At 38.1% G+C, this 22,757-nt stretch overlaps 1 protein-coding gene across 1 annotated transcript in view; it reads right to left on the bottom strand.

Annotated features, from left to right (window-relative positions):
• Positions 1-22,757, bottom strand: part of DSCAM (DS cell adhesion molecule) — a 682,487-nt gene that overhangs the window by 553,696 nt on the left and 106,034 nt on the right. The window contains exon 2 of the mRNA XM_076000082.1: positions 10,043-10,360. Within this exon, the coding sequence (XP_075856197.1) occupies positions 10,043-10,360 (318 nt within the window). The remainder of the gene's footprint in view (positions 1-10,042; positions 10,361-22,757) is intronic.

Below are 22,757 nucleotides of genomic sequence, written 5' to 3'. Positions count from 1 at the left end.
TTAGCTACGTGTATCATGTGAACATCAAGACAAGTCTCTTAAGCAAATAGGCCGGCCACGTGTTATTATTTGCTTTTCCTTAAAACAATGTTATCGAGATATAACTGTGCATGTTTATCGGTTAGTTTTGACATAAGTACACACCCATGAAGACACCGCCACAACTAAGACAACGAACCATCAAGATGATGAACAGATCTGCCGCCCAGGAAGATTACATGCTCCCCTTTGCCCCCTTCTACCCAATCCTTGCATGCGCCGTCTTCTCAGGCAGCCACTAACTGATGTGCTCTCCGTCAGTGCAGATTAACTGGCACGTTCACAGCTTTGCATACTGTAAACGGAATCCTATAGCACATACTTTATCACCTGGCTTCTTTCACTCAGTATAATTATTCTGAGACTCCTCCCTGTTATTGAGCTCTACGGCAGTCCATTTCGTTACATTGTCGAGTGGTGTTCAGTTGTATGGATGGACCACAATTTGTTTACTCGTTCACCTGTTGACGGGCTTTGACCCAGTTTTGGCTATCACAAATAAAGATGCTAAGAACATTCCTGCAAAAGCCTTTGTGTGAACATATGCTTTGGGTAACCAACTAAGAGTAGAATGGCCGGAATATATGGTAGCTGTTATGTTTATCTTTTAAAGAAATCGCCAAACTGTTTTCCAAAGAGGTAGCACCATTTTACATTCCCACAAGCAGCGTATGGGAGTCCTAGCTGCTCCACATCCTCACCGACACTTGATCTGGTCAGTCTTTTAAATTTTATATGTGTCCAGGTATCTATCTCATTGTGGTTTTAATTTTCATTTAATTAAAGATTAATTATGTTAACCATCAATTCATGTGCTTACTAGCCATTATATATTATCTTTGGTAAAGTGTCTCTTCAAAATTCTCAGCCATCTTTAAAAATAGGATTGCTTGTTTTCTTATTATTGAGTTTTTAGATTTAATTACATTTCTAGATAGTAGTCCTTCATCAGATGTGTGTTTTAGAAGCCTTTCTTCCCGGGCTACGGCTTATCTTTTTATTCTTCTAGCAATGTCTTTAGAAAATAAGTTTTACATTTTAATAGAACCCAATTTGTTTTTATGAACTATGATTTCGATATCTAAGTAATCTTTACATAACCTAATATTACAAAAGTTTCCTCCCATTTTCTTTAAAAAGTTTTATAGTTTTGAGTTTATATTTAGATATGTGATCCAGTTTGAGTTAATTTTTATATATGATGCAAGGTATGGATTGAAGCTCAATTTTTTACATGTGGATATACAATTTTTCCAGCATCATTTGTTGAAATGACTATGTTTTTTTTCACTGAATTGCCTGTGCACCTTTGTCAATGTTTAATAATATTTGTCTCTATATATGTGGATCTATTTCTGAATTATATTCTATAATATTACTTATGTATTATAAGTTCTTTATAATCATTTTTAAAATCAGAGAGTATTAGCCACTATGAATGATTGTTCACTTTTCAACATTATTTTGGCTATTCTAGGTCTTTTTTATTTCCATATAAGTTTTAGAACCAACTTATTAATTTCTATTTGTATAAAAAGCCTGCTTGGATTTTCATAGGGGTTGTATTGAACCTATAGATCATTTGGGGAAGAATCAACATCTCAACAACACTGAATCCTCCAAACCATGAAAAAAAAGCTATATTTCTCCTATGATTTCCATCTTCTTTAATTTCTCTCAGCAATGTTTTATAATTTTTGGTGTACAGGTTTTTCACATTTCTGGGTCAGACTTATTCCTAGATATTCTATTCTATTCTATTATTTATTTATAATATTTTATTATATTTTATATAATTTTATTCTATTTTTTCTATTATAAATTATATATTTAAAAGTTTCTACCTATAATTTGCATATGTGTGTGTGTGTGTGTGTGTGTGTGTGTGTGTGTGTGTGTGTGTTGATTTTGTATACCTCAATCTTGATAAACTCACTTAAGTTACAGTGGCTTTTTTGTAGATTCTATCAGATTTTCTACATCTATCATCTACATGGAATTGTCACCTACCAACAAAGACAGGTGAATTCTTCCTTTGCAATCAGGACATCTTTTAATTTTTTTCCTTGTTATACTGCACTGACTAAAACCTCCAGTAAAATATGGAATACAAACAGTGAGGGCACATGCTGTGGTATCATTCTTCATTTTGGAGGCAAAGCATTTACTCTTTCACCATTAAGTATGATGTTAGCTATTGTAGGATTTATGTAGTTGCTTTTTATCAGATTGAGAAAATTCCCTTCTAATGCCAGTTTTTTCAGAGTTGTTTTTTTTTTATCATAAATGGTTGTTGGATTTCATCAATGCTTTCCTGCCTCTGTTGAAATGATCACATGGTTTCTACTTTTAATATGTTAATATGGTGAATTACATCGATTAATTTCAAATGTGAAACCCATCTTGCATTCTGGAGATTGGCCTATGTAGTTGCACTGTATTATTCTTTTTATGTATTATTGGACTCAATTTGCTAAAATTTTTAGAATTTTTACATCTGTAATCATACACTTATATGTCTGTAATTTTCTTATAATGTCTTTGTCTTGTTTTAGTATCAAGGTAATGCTGACCTCATAAAATGATTCCTCAATTTTCTGGCAGAATTTGTTGAAAATTTTTATTTCCTCCATAAATGTTTAGTAGAATTCAATAATGAAGCCATTTGAGCCTAAAGTTTCATTGTAGGAAATTTTTACCTACAAATTCAAATTCTCTGACAGATATAAGGTTAATCACTTTATCTATTTCATCTTGAGTGAGTTGTGATATTCTGTATCTTTCAAGGAATTTTTCATTTTATCTAAGTTGTTGAATTTATTGGTATATACTTGTTCTCCATAGTGCCTTATTATCATTTGAATATCGATAGAATATATAGTGATGTCAACTCCTCATCCTTGGAGGTGACATCACTAGAAGCTTTCTTTCAATGCTTTATTTTAATTAGATTTTTTTGATGAATTTAGTATATCTTTTCCCATCCTTTTACCTTTCACCTATTTGTGTATTTGTATTTAAAGGGTATCTCTTTTAAGCAGTGGTGAATCCAATCTGGTAATCTCTGCCTTGTAATTCAGATTATTGGAGCATTTACATTTAGTTTAGATGTTGATATGGTCTGTCATCTTACAAGTTGATTTCTATTTTTGCCATCTGTTCTTTGTTTCTTTCTTCCTATTCTTTTCTTCTTTGTTTTGGGTTGGATATTTTTTTGATGATTTGATGATTCTTTTTTTTTTTTTTTCATTTGTGGGCTTATTAGCTAGAACTCTTTGTTTTGTTATTTTAATGCTTGCTTTAAGTTTTATAGTATACATCTTGTAACTTACCACTATTTATATTTAGGTGATATTATGCAATTTCACATATAGCAAAAGAACCTGAGCATATTATATTCCCATATCTTTATTCTAAGCTTTAATGCTATTGTTGTCATACATTTTACTTCTACCTATGTTACAAACTTCACAAAACATTGCCATTATTTTTGTTTAAATAAATTATCTTTTAAAATATTTAATTTTTTAAAAAATGTGATTTATAAACCCATGTTATTACCATTTTCATTGCTCTTTTTTCTTTGAGTAGATCCAAGATCAAATTAGGTGGAATTTTTCTTCTGCTTGTAGGACTTTAAAACTTCTAATAGTGAGGTTCAACTGGTAATGAATTTTCTGCTTTTATGTGTCTGAGAAAGCCTTTATTTCACCATTATACCATCATCATTCTTTACAGAGCTATAATAAATAAGTCTATACTTTATAGAGAACCAGAGAAGACCTCATATAGCCAAAGCAATCTAAGCAAAAAGAACACATTGGGAAGCATCGGTCTACCAGACTTCAAGCTTTACAACAAGGCTACAGTAATCAAAACAGCATAGTACTGGAGTAAGAACAGAGATATAGACCTTTGGAACACAACTGAGAACCCAGATATAAAATCATCCTCATATTGTCATCTAATCTTTGACAAAGCAGACAAAAATATTCATTGCAGGAAAGAATCCCTATTCAATAAATGGTACTGGGAAAACTGGATAACCACATGCAGAAGATAGAAACTGGATCCCCACCTCTCACCTCTCACAAAAATCACCTCATGGTGGATAACAGACTTAACCCTAAGGTGTGAAACACTAAGAACTGTAGAAGAAAATGTTAGGAAACTCTTACAGACATTGGCTTAGGCAAATAATTTATGAAGAAGACCCCCAAAGCAATCACAGCAGCAACAAAAACACATAAATGTGACCTGATAAAATTAAAAATCTTCTGGACAGTCAAGGAAACTATCATTAGAGTGAATAGACAACCTACAGAATGGGAGAAAATATCTAAATGCTACACATCTGATAAAGGGCTGATAATAAGAGTCTATACAGAACTTAAGAAAATTAACAAGAAAAAAATCAAACAACCCCATCAATAAATGGGCAAGGGACATGAATAGAAACTTTCAAAGGAAGACAGAATAATGGCCACAAAAAATATAAAAAAGTGCTCAACATCTCTAATCATTAGGGAAATGCATATCAAAACCACAATGAGCTATTACCTAACTCCAGTGAGAATGGCCTGTATCAAAAAGTCCCAAAATGACAAATCCTTGAATGGATGTGGACAGATAGGAACACTCTTACACTGCTGGTGGGCTGCAAATTAGTATGAACCCTGTGGAAAGTAATTTGGACATATCTCAAAGAGCTAAAAATGGAAATACCACTTGATTCAGCAATCCCACTAATAGGCATCTACCCAAAGGGGGAAAAAAAAAGACATTCTATAATAAAGACATCTGCACTTGAATGTTTATGGCAACACAATTCACAACTGCAAAGATGTGGAAACAAACCAACTGCATGAGCCCATCAGTACATGAGTGGATTAATAAAATGTGGTATATGTGTACCATGAAATACTACTCAACTACAAAAAACAATGGTGAACTAGCACCTCTTATATTTCCCTGCATAGAGCTTGAGCCCATCCTTCAAAGTGAGGTATCACAAGAATGGAAAAACAAGCACCACATGTACTCGCAATGAAATTGGTACTAACTGATCAACACTAAGGTGCTCTCCTGGAAGTAATATTCATTGGGTGCCAGTCAGGTGGGTGGTGGGGGTGGGTAAATTCACAACTACAGAGCACACTGTGAGGGGGAAGGGCACACCTGTAGTCCTGGCTTGGGTGAGGCAAATGCACTACATGTAACCAAAATGTTTGTATCCCCATGATATTCCTTAATTTAAAAAATAAAAAATAAAGGATTTTCTGAGCAATAAACAAATAAATAAAAATATATTTCCTCTGGGTATAGAATTCTAGATTTACAGATTAATAGCATACTTTAAAGATGTTGCTTCACTGTTTTTCCAAATTGATTTTGATAAGAAATCTGCTGTCATCCTTATCTTTGTTCCTTTGTGTATAGTATGCCTTTCTTCTGTGGCTATTTTTAACATTTTCTCTTGATCCCTGATTCTGAGCAACTTTTTTACAATGTTCCTTGGTGTATTATTCTTCACATGTCTTGAGCCTGGGGTTTGTTGAACTCCTTGGATCTATGGGTTTACAGTTTTTATCAAATTTGGAAAAATTCTGGTCAGCATTTCTTTAATTTTTATTTTTGGTCACATTACCCTTTCCCTTGCCTAATTTGTACATAAAGTCACTTGAAGTCTTTTTTCAAATTTTTGGATTTTTTAGAGCAGTTTTAGGTTTAAATAAAAATTTCACAGAAAGGTCTCATACACTCACTCTCCTCACCCTTCTCTAATTTCTCTCATTATTAGCACTTTGCATTAGGGTGATGCATTTGTTACAATTAATGAACTGAAGTGATATTTATACATTAGTGTTAACTCAAGCCCGCAGTGTGCATTAATTTCCACTCTGTGTTGCACAGTTCTATGCCTAATGTCATGGACCCACCGTTATAATATCACACAGGACAGGTTCACTGCTCTAAAATCCCCTGAGCTCCACTGAGTCACCCCTCCCTCCCCACCGGCCCCTGACAACCACTGATCTCCATATTGCATCTATAATGCGCCTCTTTCAGAACGACATACAGGTGGGAACCACACAGTATGAAGGTTTTTCCTTTTTTTTTTAAATTTTGTAATATGCATTTATGTTTCATCCACATCTTTTCATAACTTGATAGCTCATTTCTTTCTATTGCTAGCAATACTCCACTGTACAGTGGTATTATATTTTTTTAAAGAAAAATTATTCTAACACTATTTTGAAAAAAGGCAAGGAAGACTTTATTCAAGACTATTGCAGTGGGAGTCATGGCTATTGTGACAAGGGGAGAATAATCAACTCCATATACAAGGAGGATCCGTGGGGATCTATCTCCAGTGAGCAGACTGAGCGGACTGGGGATGGAAAACTGTAAGAAGAGACAACAAGGGTTGGGGGGGGGAGGGTCTCCTGCTAAACTGGCCTAATACTTAAAGGCAAGACAAAAAAATCACACATCAAAGGTGGGGGAACAGCCGCAATCTATTTGGCCGGGCGCGGTGGCTCACGTCTGTAATGCTAGCACTCTGGGATGCTGAGAACGGATCGCTCATGGTCAGGAGTTCGAAACTAGCCTGAGCAAGAGCAAGACTCCATCTCTACTAAAACTAGAAAGAAATTAATTGGCCAAAAAAATGACCATAAAATATATAGAAAATATATATAGAAAAAATATATATAGAAAAAAATCAGCCGGGGATGGTGGCGCATGCCTGTAGTCCCAGCTACTCTGGAGGCTGAGGCAGGAGGATCACTTGAGCCCAGGAGTCTGAGGTTGCTGTGAGGTAGGCTGATGCCACGGCACTCTAGTCTGGGCAACAGAGTGAGACTCTGTCTCAAAAAAAGAAAAAAACAAGTGGGAGATGAGGAACTTGATCAGATATCAAAGTTGATCGAGTACGAAGGGCAGGAGGACAACTGAGCAAGACTCCTGCTGGTTCCAGGCACCAGTGGACAGTCACGCAAAGCCACGGATGACTCGGGGCTGGGAGAGGGCCATGAGGAGCCTGGCCCCAGTTTGGTCAAGGACCGTCTTTGTCATTACCCACTCACATACTGAAGGGCATGATTGTTGCTTCCATTTCCTTTTATGGCAATTATGACTAAAGATGCCACACAAATTCATGTGCAGATTTCTGTGTTCTCTATCCAGAAACTTCAGGCAGTAAATGGGGGCGGCAGTGGGGGTCACCTTGTCATTTCCAGTTCCTCCAGGGCCACTTTCCTTCACTGCCCCGGGGCCCAGTCTGGAACGTGGCTCTTCACATGTTTTGTCTGTTTTGGGGTTTTTTTTTTTTGTTATTTGTTTGTTTCTCAGTTGTTTCCAATAAAAGGGCAAATTTGGCCCCTGTACTCCATCTTGGCCATACGCAAAAGCCTCAGTCAAATGTGAGCGAGCACAGTTGACTCAGGAGGAAACAATCGCCAGGAATGTTTGACTTGCCCAAGATCACACAGCTAATCGCTGTGGGACATACACATAGGACATACAGCAGGTGAGGTTTCAAGTGGCCCGTCTGCTCCTAGTCCTTAGAGTAGAAAAGGCAAGAAAGTGTGTTATGTCAGAACCAGGACTGCTGATTAGTGAGACATGATGGGCGAACCTTCTTTCAGTTGCTGGCACCAGAACTGGGTCAAAACTGCTGAAAATTGTGAAGAACAAGACTTCCTTGTGATGCCAGTGGCAAGACTGTGAAGCCATTTTACCTAATGGATTATTCCAGGTAAATCTCAACACCAATGTAAAGGGACATTTAGACATTTAGGATGACCTGACACACAGAGGATAACCTATGAGTGAGTGTCCGCTGGACACAAACCTACACGTGAGCTGTCAAAGGGCAACGTGCGCCCCTCACCTGGCCTTCAGAACGGCCATCCAGTTGTGTACTAGTGTCTGCATTAACATGATGAAACCAGATTTTCTTTCTTTTTCTTTTCTTTTCTTTTTTCTTTCTTCCTTTCTGACAGGGTCTCGCCCTGTCACCCAAGCTAGAGTGCCATGGCATCAGCCTAGCTCACAGCAACCTCAAACTCCTCAGCTTAAACAATCCTCCTGCTTCAGCCTTCAGAGAAGCTGAGACTACAGGTGCATGCCACCATGCCGGGCTAATTTTTCTGTTTTCGTAGAGATGGGGTTTTGCTGTGTTGCTCAGGCTGATCCAAAACTCCCCCCCCCCCCCCCCCGGGCTCAAGCGATCCTCCCACTTCGGCCTCCCAAAGTGCTGGGATTACGGGCTTGAGCCACGGTGCCAGGCCCAGATTTTCAAGTATACAATACACAATCTAAAAGATTATTGTAACCATAATGTATTCATAATAGGAAGCAAAATTAAATAAGAAAAGAAATTTCATTTGGGCAACCTGGTTGCCTATCGTATGTGTTCAAACGGACATAACAGATGCCTGTGTGCTGGGCTCATGTTCCACGGGGGTTCAGATGTCAAGAATATGAGCACATAAACAGCCAAGAGCAGGACTGTGTGGAAGGAGGAAATTAGCATAGATGCCAGCCAAGATGAGGCAATTCCCATCCTTGCAAAACTTCCAGTGTCATGCAAAAACAACCAATTCCATGACAAATCTAGAAAATCGCAGGTAGAAGGGAGTAAACATTGAATTCCCCTAATAGGAAACCCAAGGCAGAAATAATGGATTAATATGTACAGATATAGCTGCTGAAAATTTCAGGTTTCTCTATAAGTGGTGTTTTGTAGATTATAAATATGTCTTTATAACACATCATTAAAATGTTCAATCTGTCAAGTAAAAAGCATTCACTGCATCTCCCTGTTTGTCAGGTTTAGAGCTCCCTCTACAAATTTCATTCGCTTTATTGTAATTATTTGCCATATCAAATTTTCATATATCTTGATTAAAGCCAATCTTTTCTTCCCCTTTCTTAAGCGAATTCTTGCGCACATCTTAGAATTCATGAGCATGTCAGGGAGATCAAAATATAGTTGGGAAAATGACTAGCTAGCGGCATGAGTCATAGTCTAATGTTTGATTGCTTACATCAAAGAGATCATATGCAGGAATTCAGAAACATCTCGTATTTTGCTCACGTTGTGATGTCTCCCACTAGCACCTACTCACTTACTGCAGAAATTACTGCAAAGTGCCCCAGCTACCTGGTGTATAAGACAACAATCAAAGTCACACTCTCTTTGCCCTGCCATTATATTATGGCAGTCTAAACAAGTATTTTAGATCTGGGATTAAAAAAAAAAATTAAAATGCTGTTTACTAACAGGAGTCTAGCTGTGAGTTTGTTTTGCAGGGCTTTGTTAAATCTATAGAACCAGACAATACGTCCTGTATATATAGCCTTTGATGTCTGTGTATCTCATGCTAAGTATGCCTGGGTTGACTTATAGCAATGGTGATTAAAAAAAAGACACAGAGTGTTGTTAAAAGGAACATATCCAATTCAGGATTTATGCATTGATAACATTTCAGCAACATGTGCTATAGCCAGAAATGTTAAAATAGCCTTCTTACTTCACAAGGAAAGCAAGGGTATTAGATCGATTCTGTTTCTATTACAGTACACATTGGTGCTATGGTTTTATTTTAGCTCAACAGTTTCTCTCTTTTTTTCTCCCCTAGTATGGGTGGGGGGATGGATAGGCAGGAAAACAGAAGTGGAAGTAAATACATTGGGTGTGCGAGACACTGGAAATTTGAGTTAGGGTATTTTTTATTAGTCAAACTATAACAAGGTTGGGATATAGTTTAGAGCTTCCCAACTTGATAATCGCTATGTCAAGTTTTAGTTCCAACAAGGAAAGGCACTCTGAAACCTAAATAAGGCACACTCTGAGATCTCAAAGAAGTCATCAGCAGCGTCAGGGCGAACCAATGACGGGTTTCCACTGGTTCTCAGCGGTGCGCCATTCATCCTTGGCCCTGCGCCCCCACCCAAGCGGGCAGACAGGGCGCCAAACCCGAAGAGCCGTACTCACCAGCCTTGATGTGGACATCCTGACTTCTAATTTTCCCTGAAGGATTTTCAGCTGTGCAATAATAAGTATTATCATGGATTAAGGTACTGAAGCTTGAAGGAGGGAAGGGGAAAATTTGGAGAGTGCCGTTGGGGTGGACGTGGCGGATCCCGGGGACATCGTAGATCTCCTCGCCCGTGGCTAGGTACCATCTGAGAGTCACAGGAGGGATGCCTGCAGCGGGGCAGGGCACCAGAGTCCCCGTGGTGCTGGCAAACACTACCTCTTGCAGAGATGCATTGACAAAGTAGAGGCTGGAGTGTAGGTCTTCACTGAAAACTGCAAAAGACAACACAGGAATCCATCGGTCAATGAAATGCAACCTTCTTTCTCTGTGTTTGTTCTGCCACCAGCCTGGCCTCAGAAGGTTATCTTGAGAAATAACCAGGAGGCTCAGCTAAAATGAAAGCACTCAAAATTTCTCAAAATACTATGGATGGAGGAGGCAGGAACAGAAGAATGAGGCATCATCCTAATTTCGTAATTTGCACACGAAATGTTGAGTTATCCTGGATCTTAACTTTTAATAGATGAGTCTTCAGCCTCTGTCCCCCTGGTACTCACCACTATTGGACTGCATATTATTCATACATATATTGCATTCACTTCCTCTCTGTCTTCCCCACTAGAACAGAAGCCTCCTGTGGACAAGGTCCCGATTTGCTCACACTATTGCTTGAGCACAGAGCTAACCTCCAGGGCCTCTCTGCAGAGATGCTAAATGAATAAATAATTAGATGCTGGTGCTAGGATCAAATTGTTGGTACATCAAGAGCCATTGCCAAAAGAAATCAGCCACAGTTTTTTAAAATTAAAATTGAAGATCATATGTAAAGCAACTACAAAACCACAAATGGTTGTCAGAAAAAACAGGCATCAAACTAGCAATGCAGATTTTATTGAAAACAGGTAAAAACAGTAAAGAAAATTCTGACAAAAGCATCACTCAATTCCACCAGCTTACAGTTTCTGTTTTGATTTTCACATTTTCCCTTCTGGTTCACCTGCCTACATGCCTTACCTGTATAATTACACTGTGTTAAAATGTACATATGTAAAATATGCCACTCTTTCATTCTCTTAACATTGCATCAGCTATATAATTCCATGTTTCTATACAGAATTCACAAGTAAATATTAGTGGATGCACACAATATGCTTTTATAAACTATTTCCCTGATCTTTTTATTTAAATTGTTTCTCTTTTAACTTTCACAAATAAAATGTCAGAAAACCTGTTCATACATATTTGGATTTTTTTTTTTTTTTTTGAGACAGAGTCTCACTCTGTTGCCCGAGCTAGAGTACTGTGGTGTCAGCCTAGCTCACAGCAACCTCAAACTCCTGGGCTAGAGCGATCCTCCTGCCTCAGCCTCCTGAGTAGCTGGGACTATAGGCATGCGCCACCATGCCCAGCTAATTTTTTTCTATATATATTTAGTAGGCCAATTAATTTCTTTCTATTTTTAGTAGAGATGGGGGTCTCACTCTTGCTCAGGCTGGTTCAAATTCCTGACCTTGAGTGATCCTCCCGCCTCGGACTCCCAGAGTGCTAGGATTACAGGCGTGAGCCACCGTACCTGGCCCACATTTGGATTTTTAATTCACTTACTGAGTGCCTATGTTGAACTCAGTAACTAGCACTTATTTGGAGTGTCATTTAATGTGCACAAATGAAACTCAAATTCTAGAATCCAAAAATTAAACAAAAGATTTGTAAATACCTCAAAGACCTACTCTCCCTCGTCTGTGCTTATGTATGACTTCCCAAAAGCAGGTGTATGCCCAGTCGCATATTTGCAAGAGAGAAAAGAAGCCCCAAATACTTGGACTGAACTTCACAGGTCAGGGATGAGAGGAACATTTATTAAGCACCTATTCTGTACCAGGCAATTTTATGTGACTCAAGGTATTATTTCATTGACGCTTGTGGACAACAGCTCTGCTAGCTAAGTATAGGCCCCACTTTGCAGAAGATGACATGGAAATTCAGAGCGTTGTCACGACGATATGGAAATTTAGAGCATTGTCATTTGACCAGGGACATAGGGCTAGGAGCCAGCAGACCCAGGATGCAGGCTTTCTGATGAAGGTTTCTAGGATTCATGCTTTCTCACCTTAGAACCAAATGTGGCTAAACAGTCTCCCTCACTCGGGCAGGGACCAGAGGCAGCTACCCTCAAACTGGCCCTCCCATCCTGACCTAGTCTTTCCCAGCGGTGGGGGACAGAGGGGTTCTAGGCTGCTGTAGCGTGGTGGGATTGCTACTAAGCCTGTGTGAGGACATACATGTGCCCATCGGTTTGCACAACGTTAACTGACATGATTTGGTAAGAAAGACAGGAAGAAATGGATGCTATTTGCAAAGATAATTGGACTCATTTTAAAATAGCAAGATTTAACCTGCTCGCTAAATGTCAGGGCAGGGAGTGGCCCCCAGCCCAGCAGTAGCACAGCTCTGAGCAATGAAAGAGGCTGAGTGAAGGCGGGTGACTCTCCCCACAGCAAGAATGAGGCACGTTCTTCCCTGATGCCACTTGCAGTAGGTAACAGGAGCTCTCTCCGGAGTCCCTCTCTGGGGCCAACGTGTTCCACCACCCGCAGCTGGAAATGTCCTCAGCTGACCCTCACAGCCGGTGTGATTCTGAGCCACGGGGAATGGCCTTGTCTGAGGCCTGCAGGGGACAACTGGGCAAAGGTGGCTCCAAAGGCCTGGCCTGCTCGTGCTATGGGGAACAGCTCTGAAGGGGCGTCCTGGCAGAGACCTCAGCTCCCCTCCGCCCATCGTGCCTTCCGCACCTCCTGTCTTGTGTATCTCCTGAGAACCCGCCACCAGCCTCTCCTTCTGAGCAACTCAATCCGAGACACCAGCTGAGCCTGCACTAGTCACCCTCTAGAGTCTGGTGCTTCCTGGATGTTTTTCCAATGCTAAGTACAATAATTGAAAAGTGCCAAGTAATATCCCATGGAAGCCCCCTAATAAATAAAATACAGGCAGACACCAAGATGAAAGAAAGCATAAATCTGGATTCTCGCTGGATATTAGGAAAAGGTTATAAGCAATAATTCTTACGTTGAATAAGGCAATGGTGCAACTAAGACTCTCAGGCTGTCATTTTCTGCGAGCCCATTAAATATGGACAGTGTCCACCAACATGTAGTTGATGAATAAACATTTTCACGTAAGAATCAAACAATCATATATTATATAAACACATTTTCAGTTACACTTTACATACCAAATAAGCTAATATGTATAAAGCGTAATGCATCGCATGGTGTACGTGCTTAACAAATGTTAGCTGGTAAATCCAATGTCCTCATTTATTCATTTTCCCGTCTCATATGAATGTGGTATGTCAAAAGTCCATTGACAATTTGTTAATCTTTTCTTTTTTTGAAATTTCTATTTCACAAAATTACTTCTGTTTTAAATAGATTGGAATTACCTCTCACGGTTTGGGAACAGAATGTTCATGAAGTTGAGAAAGAGAGAGAGAGGCAGAGATGAAAGCCCCCAGCAGAGATCCCCGATATGGAGAGATGCTAGACAACCCTCGGCCCCTTCCACCATAAAGTCCGCACACCAAAGTGGATTCTGCCCTGCTGCACAATATAGATGTCCCCAAAGTGGATAGTCCCCTAAAAAGACCTCTTTTTCCCTGATCAGGAGAAGTATCAAAATCTATCCTCAATCTGTGCATCTCTTTCCAGATAACTCAATATAAGACAAATGTCTTGTCTAACAATGATGGAAATGACAATGTAGAAGGTCTCATGCTTAAAGAGCAGTAACTCCTTAAGGATGTTGGCAGATGACATCTGCCTGACAGACCCACAACCGGGGTGACATACAATGGTCACTTTGGCTGTTAGGGCCATATATGGCACCAACAGAAACTTTTCCACTTCATTGGTTTCATATGGGATGATAAGATTACCAGTGCTCAAGGCTTGAATTGGGGTAAATTCATCAGTATAAATACAGTTGTCAATGAAAGAGAATCCCACAGGGCATTGAGATGTGCTGACTCATAGTAACATTAGGGAACTAGCTCTGGTGTGCCTGAATGGAATGTAGACTTATATTTGGTAAAACCAAAAAGGTTAATTCCCAACATCAGCAAAGAGGACAAGAGAGATTGCTCTCTCTCCTTGCACATATATTACCTTAGAGCATGTATTGCACTAATTTCTTCTTTACCCAAGTTTAGTAAATGCATTAAAAAGCGTGTTGGTGTGGGGATGCAGTGAGATGGATGTGATGAGATTCCTGGTCTACCATTTCCCAGAAAGAAAACTCCAATAGGAAGTGCTGTTGCAAAGTTATCATATGAAAGTAGCATATGATAGTGAGCATTGACATGGTGCAATGTGCTCAAGCATGTCAGCACTACTTTTTATTATGCAACTAAATGGTTATGTGGCCAGTCATTTAAACACTAAGCACCAGTTTTAGGTTGCTCCAATAAAGGAAGGGGAGGAAGGGGAGGCATTAGTCTAATAACTAGATGACCTTCAAGGTTCCTTCCACTACTCTTGCTCTACCATTCTATGACGTTTCACAAGTGCTGTGGTTTGAAAATCTCTGCCGAAACTCACATTGAACTTCAATTGCCAAGGTAATGGTATTAGGAGTTGGGGCCTTTAAGAAGTGATTGGGGCAGAGCCTGCATGAATGGATTAATGTCATTATGGTAAGAGTGGGTTAGTTATCGCTGGAGTGGGCTCCTGAAAAAAGGGTAAGTTCTGCCCACATTTTCACTCTGTCTTGGGCACTTGCCTTCCATTCTTCCACCACAGGATGAGCTGCGCCAGGTACTGCACCATGCTCTTGGACTGCTCAGCCTCCAGAACCATAAGCTAAATAAATTTCTATTGTTTGTAATTTAACCAGTCTGTAGTATCCTGTTATAGCAGCAGAAAATGGACTAAGACAAGTCACATGGTTTCACTCTCTATAGTCACACAGAATAGGTGATACCTTTTCAAATCACTGTGTTAGTTTCATTACGTGGCTGCCTCTATTTTGGAAAGCCCAATCTTGGGGAAGCTGTGTCTATGAGATTCAGCACCCTCTAGATATCGCACTTGAAACAACTGTCTTATTTCTCTTGGTCTCCATCACTGGCAGGGACCAAGAGTTTGCCCATCAGGGCCAGTGCTGGCTGTGGCTAAGCCATGAGGCAGAGTAGATGAGTAGATGTCATTTGTTATTATAAAAAGGTGGTGAAGAAAAATACATTTTACAAAAGTGAAAGATCTTACTCAAAGGGAAGAGAGGCAGAGGTGTTCCTCAAGTTTTAACTGCTTTATAGTTTTCTCTTCCAACCTTAGCTAAACTCTTTAGCTATGCTTCATAAGTCAGAATATGAACATTATTGCTAACTAAGAAATCAGTTCACATCAGAAGCATAGTTAATAGTTCAACATTGCAGTTTTAAACTCAAATAAAAATGCTGATAGTAGCACTGTAATTTTATATTTGAGCTTTCTAAGAAACTGACATTACCCGAAACATATTGTTAGGAATGAGACAACTGTCACTCTTCAAGGGTAATTAATTCCACCCAGATTCTTTCATTTTTTCCTACATCACTCTTCTGTCAACTTGACTGTGGGTAATTTTTAACTAAATAAAATTTGGTCATATTTGAATTCATCCTCTTGTGTCCTAAAAGTAGCCTTGTTAAGAATAGCAAGTCTTTGAAAATGTAAATGTATACAAGAGGCACTGCTTAATTAAATGTATAGTTTCTTATTGAAAACCACATTCTGTGAGCCAGCTTGTGAAATTATTTAAATGACTGCAGGAAAAACGATAAATAAATGTTTAATTCTGGTAGTTAAAGACATAAGCGACCCATCGGGGATTACTGTCACTTCTCTTTATATTTTTCAGGACGTTTTACATTAGTCTTTCTCCTTCAGACCACTGGTTTTAATAATGCAATGCAGACTCCTTCTCTAAGAGACACATCATATGGCCACAGGCAAAAGAAAGCTCAAACTATGTTCCAACAGCTTTTGTTTCTCTATCTAAGGGACCATCCATCTGCCTAAATAATAATACTTCCTTTTATGCAGTGCCTCATGCTCTTTAAATACGATAAACATTTGCTCCTCCGGTAAGGGCAGAGGCAACCTTGATGCGAATTGCACGTTGCGTGAATGGTCCTAAAAGTTAACTGTGGCTTAAGAACAGAAAGCTAAGCAAAACGTTTAGCACAACCGTGTCGTGAAAAGCCGGTATAAAATCCTGGGGCACCAACACCGAGGGAGCTAACAGGTGGGACTTCGGGAGATTGTTTCTTCAGTTGCAGATTTCTCAATATTTTCTATCGTTGTAACAGATGGTATAACCAAAACTCCAGTGACAAACATAAAGAAAAATGTTGCACTAAAAAGAAAAATAAGTCAATATTTTAGCTTTCCTTAAAACTGAAACAGGGCATGGTGAAAAGGAGAGGCGTGAGAGGAGTGTTAGGGTAAGCAGGGACACAATAGTTCATTCTTGCAAAAATATTCATCGACCACCTAGCTAGGTGCCACGCCTTGTGTAAGGACCCAGAAATGCAAATTTGAACATGTCCCGGTACTGTTCTCAAGGAAATTTTATTCTAGAGGGGGCTATGGTCATGTACAGAGATCAATGATGACTTTATTCGATGAGTTTGGGGACAGAATTCTTTACAAAATGCTCCCAGGAGCACAAGTGATAGAAACACTAACTCAGCCTCAGGACGTATGGGGAAATCTTTCTGGAGGAGGAAAGTCCATCCTAGGCAGAATGCATAAAAATATCAGGACACTGAGTTGTCATCGTCAGGATAGAAATAAAAAAGTAGTGAATAACAGGAACTTCAGTGTGCAGATAAAAGTGGCATATGATTTTGGAGAAGGAGCTTCAGATACTTTATAACCATTTATTCTGTAAATATTTATTCAGCACCTGTGAAACACCTGGCATCATGCCAAGACCAGGTATGACCTCCAGGAGGTTACATTTAAGGTTCCATATTACAAAGTCTAGATTATAAGGAATGCCAGACGTCAATCTTAAAAGCAGGTGCTTTATCCTGCAGGCAGTATGGAGTGCCACTTCTAAACATATACCCAAGAGAAATGAAAACATATGTCCACACAAAAACTTGTATGCAAATGTTTAAAGCAGCATTATTCATCATAGCCAAATGTAGACACAACCCATGTGTATATCAGTTGAAGAACAGATAAACAAAATGTGCTTTATCCACACAATGGAATATTACTCAGCAGTAAAAAAGGGATGGCGTACTGACAGCTACAATGCAGATGTCCCTTGATAACATTATGCTAAGTGAAATGAGCCAGCCACAAAAGCCCATGTGCTGTACGATCACATTCCTATAAATATCCAGAAAAGGGATATCTATAATGACGTAATGTAGATTAGTAGTTGACTTAGGGTTAGGGTTAGGGTTAGGGTTAGGGTTAGAGGTTGGGGAGGAGGGTAAGAGTTCAAGTCTACAGGATTTCTTCTGAGATGATGAAAATGTTCTAAAATTAACTGTGATGAAAGTTGTACATTATCTGTGAATACACTTAAAAACACTGAATTGTATACTTGAAATGGGTTCATTTTATGATTTGAAAGTTATATCTTGATAAAGCTCTTAAATGAAGTAGGGAGTCACTGAAAGTTTTGTCACAGAACAATCAGTTTCCCAGGTTGAAGTCTGAGAAGGCAAAGACCAGGTAGACAAGGAGAGAAGACTGGAGGCAGAGAGTCCACTAGGGCTGCCCTGGTGGTCTAGGCATTGGTGGTGCAGAGGGAGAAAGGCCTGATTCTATAAGCACGTCTGATTCGATCCCACCAGAATTTGTGAGCAGGGGTGTGGAATAATGAGAGTGAAGGAAAGAAAAGAATCAATAGGGTGCAAACTTAATAGCTTCCATACCTGGGCTGAATAATTATACCATTAGTAAAGATAAGGTGCAGGCAGGGCTGGTTGGATGAAGGAAACAAAGACATCACTTTTATTAAAGTTAAGGGGCACTGACCTTGGGCCCCCCCCCCCCGTAGCATGTTGGAAATAGGAGTCCAAGACCCCAGAGAGAGATCCTGCAACCCAATAACCACATGAAAAGTATTCCCCAAAGCCCATCGTTGCAAAAGGTATCTCAAGAAAAGTGTAAAGAATAAAAGAGCCAAAAAGCCAAGATGAATTTTCAGGGATAGGATTCACCTATAAGGTGGAAAATGATTATTTAACAAAAGATTGGTACCAAAATACACAATGAACTCCTACACATCACTAGTAAAAGATAAGTCACTAAAAATGGACAAATGATGTGAACAGTCACTTCCAGTACATAAATGGCCAAAAAGCACACAAAAAAGCATTCTGATGCCATCAGGGAATGTGAATTAAAAGCACAATGGGGTACCACTAGGCACCCATCAGAATAAGCCAGATGGAAAAGACAGAATATATTAAGAGTCTCATGGAGAAACAGGACCCTCATACCCTGCAGGTGGGAATGTAAACCATTAAAATCCTTGTGGGAAACTATCAGTTTCTACTACAGCTGAACATACGCATACTCTCTGACTCAACAATTCAACTCTTAAGTATATATGCACAAAAATACATGCATATGTTCACAAAAAATACACACTGGCCTATTGATAGCTGCAACTATTTGTAAGAATCACAAACTGAAAAGTACCCAAATATCAATCAGTAGTAAAACTGATAAATGCATTGTGATATATTTGACATTGACTTGCTATACAATAATAAAAATGAACACTCTACAATTACAAACAGAAACACTATAAATCACACAACTGTAATGTTGAAGGAAAGCAAGCAGACACAAAAAGAGTTTATACTGTATTGTTTCATTTTCACCAAACATAAAAATAGTTAAAACTGATCTGTGATGTCAAGATTCAGAATAACAGTTACCCGCAGGAATGGGGTTAGGTGTAAAGAATGGAAAAAGGCGTGAGGGGCATCCAGCCTGCTGGCTGTGCTCCTTTACTTGACCAGGGCACTGGGTACACTGGTGTATTCAGCTAATGAAATATCACATTGTGATATACACACACAGTGACCTGCATGAATTTCATATTTCAATTTAAAGAGTTTAAATAAATTGGAAAAGAAAGAACTATCAAGCAGATAAAGAAGAAATTATGTGACCAGTAATGCAAACCCTAGAGAGAATGATGTCTTAGAAACAAAAGGATAGCATTTTTGGAACTCAACCAGTGATTTTCAACAGTGCTAATTGCTTCAGAGAGGTCAGAGAGCATGAATACCGAAATGGGCCACTGCATTTGCAAGTTGGCTATATTCATTTTGAATCGTAATGTCATCTGGGTCCAAAAGACTTTTATTGATTTCACAGGAACATGTGAGCATGTATACTTACTAAAATGAACTGCTTCTGTAAAGGTCTTCCAAAATGAAAGGAAATGTAACTTAGCCTTAGGTAAATATAGCTAGAAAACATAACCTTTTACTGATTCTGAGGCTCTAAATGTTTTTAAATTTGAATAAATGCTTAGAAATTCAGTGTCATTTGGATCAGACGATCTACAATCAGATAAATGATGCTCTCATGATGACTTGGAAAGCATTCCAAGCTTCTGTGAAATAATTCCAAGTCAGGTTATAAAAATATGCTTATATGTTATAGCAATAGTACACTTAACTCTAATGTGTTTTAATCATTCTATCAGCCTCCAACACTGAAGCAATGGTGCATCTATGTTAATGAAATAAGAATTGGATAAAACTTCACAATTACATGGAATTTGGAAATATGAAATTCTGTCCCTGTCTCTGATAAAACCACCACCACCAAAAAAAAAAAAAAATTCCAGGAACTGGATTTACCCCGTTTCCTGTTTTAAACAACTAATCATTCTACAGTATAGAACAAGGAACCATGAGAAAAGGAAACAGACAAGGTGTGCCCTATAAGTGCCCCAGCTTACCTCCTGAGAGTGTCCCAGATCTTTCCAAAAGGGGGAAACTCAAATAAAACTTGATAGAATTGCTGGGTTAAAGAGACAAAAGCATGAGACTTGGGGAGGCTAAGGCTGCTGACATTTACCAAGCAGAGAGAAAGAAGGTGCATAGAGAGGGAGCTCCAGAGATCTGCAGAAGGTGACCTTTGATGAATCTTTAGCTAAAAACTGATATCTGCACATGTGTGAGAAAACTACCAAGGTTGGGTAAGGAACACCACAAAGAAGCAGGTGAAAAATCCCTGAAGCTCCCATGGGGGAGGATATAGTCCATGTATCAGCCAGTCAGATTGGAAGTAAAGTCTAATAAAGGCAACATCAGTTAGAGCACTCAGAAGTGTATCACCACTGCACCAGTGGCCAAATTAATCATAACAAATGATTAAAAGTGATTCTAAAAGAGAACAAACTGATTCCAAGTAATTTAACTGCACAACAAACAAACTTCAATCATTTTTAATAGAAAACAACAAAGTCTGACAATCAGTGATGTAAAATTTACAATGTCTGGCATCCAGTAAAAAATTGGACACAAACAGGAAAATATGGCCTATTATCAGGAGTAAACTCATTCAGTAGGAAGATACAGAAATGAGAGATGATAACATTTGCAGAAATGGACATTAAAATCGCTGTTATAAATATTCTCCCAATATGTTCAAGACAGTAGGAAAAAGGAAGCATATGTCGATGAGAGAAATGAAGAATATAAAAATAGCCAAAATGGGGAAAAATAAGATAAAAATAGCCAAAATAAAAGTTCTAGAGATTAAAAATACAATATATGAAATGGAAATCAGACAAATGGTACTAACAGCAGATTAGACACAGCTGAAGAAACTATTAATGAACCAGATGAGAGTAACAGAAACTATACAAATCGAAAAACAAATTAAAAAGGCTTAAAAAGAACAAACACAAAACTAGTGAGTTGCGGGATAATATTATTTGGCCTAATATACATATCACTGGAATTTTAAGAGGAATATGAAGTACAGAAAACAATTTTGAAGAATATAAAACATATCTAAATTTAATAAATATTAGAACCCCAAACATCTAATAAATTCAACAAACACCAGACAGAAGAAACATGAAGAAAACCACAACATGATACATCATAATTAAACTCCTCAAATGCAGTGATAAAGAAAAAGTCTTAAAGGCAGTGAGATTTAAAATATATATATATGCATTACATACAGAAAAACAAAGATAACAGCAGACTTCTCATCAGAAACAATGCAAGCCAGAAGACAATGGAGAGAGAAATTTAAAGCATTATTTTTTTTAAAGGAAAGAAAAGAAAAATCGTGAAACTAAAATTCTATATGCAGAAAAAATTTAATAAATTAAGACAAAATAATGACTTTTCAAATATTCAAAAGCTAAGAGAATTCATTGTCAGTAGATCAGCAATACAAGAAACGCTAAAGAAAGCCTTCCAGGATGAAGGCAAATAATGTCAGATAGAAATCTGTGATTTCATAAAAGAAATAAAGAGTGACAAAAAATGGAAAATATGTGGGTAAATATAAAAATCCTATTTTCTTCATTTTTAAAAGTCATCAAAAGACAAAGTACTCTTTAAAGCAAAAATAATAATAATGTACTGTGGTGTTTATAATACCTAATATAGAAAAAATATATATAACAATATCACAACAAATGCAGGAGGGAGGAGTCTCCCTATAAGTCTCCTACTATAAATTAAGTGGTATAATATTATTTTAAAGTAGATCATGTTACTTTAAAGATGCATATTATCAACACAAGCAACCATTTACAAAATAAAACAAAAAGAAACATGCAAACAAAACTTAGACATTAAGCCCTTAATGTAGAAAAAAGATCATTTAAAAAATATTCCATTAATTCAAAAGAAGCTAAGAAAGGGAAAAATAGAGAACAAATAGGAGCAATTACCAAGAGGGTAAATTTAAATGTAACCAAACTGATCATCACATTAAATACAAATTGCCTAAACACTTTCCTAAACTTTTATACCCACATAAGATGCTAAAATAAAAAAAAAAGAAAAGTAAAGAAAAAAGACATTGTTAGATTGAATGAAAAATCAAGACCTAACTCTATGCTATCTAAGAGAAACCCATTTTAGATATAAAAAAAACTGGTAGGTTAAAAGTAGAATAGAAAAATATACCAAGCTAACACTACCCAAAAGAAAGCTGGAGTGATTACATCAATAGCATAGTAGCCCTCAGAATAAGAACTATTACGATCGACAGAAGGGTATTCTCTAATGATAAAGTGGTCAATTCATCAAGATGACATAACAATCCTAAACGTCTACCTAATAAAAGAGCTTCAAAGTACCTGAAGCAAATCCACTGGAATTAAATTCAGAAACCTCAAATCAAAAATGAAAACGGAGAGCTGGGTCTTTTATCTTTTTTGTGCCAACTGCCGGTAGGGTAGTTGGCATCAAAGATTTTTGTTGAGATTTAGGTTACTTTCTTGTATGCTTGAGGTTAGTAAATTGCACAGAGAAAAATGCAATCTCGCCTCACACCAATCATTTATTAGGGTCTAGTCAGTACCTTAAATCCTCACCCACAGTTCTAAGTCAGGGACCACAAAGACCCTGGACCCTTTGCTGGAATGCTTCACCAGTCTTTGCTCAGTTAGCTC

Source organism: Microcebus murinus, chromosome 1 (genome assembly GCF_040939455.1).
Source record: "Microcebus murinus isolate Inina chromosome 1, M.murinus_Inina_mat1.0, whole genome shotgun sequence".
In the NCBI taxonomy this organism is placed as follows: Eukaryota; Metazoa; Chordata; class Mammalia; order Primates; family Cheirogaleidae; genus Microcebus; species Microcebus murinus.
The sequence above is the reverse complement of the archived record's forward strand: the minus strand, read 5'-3'. Positions and strand labels throughout refer to the sequence as shown.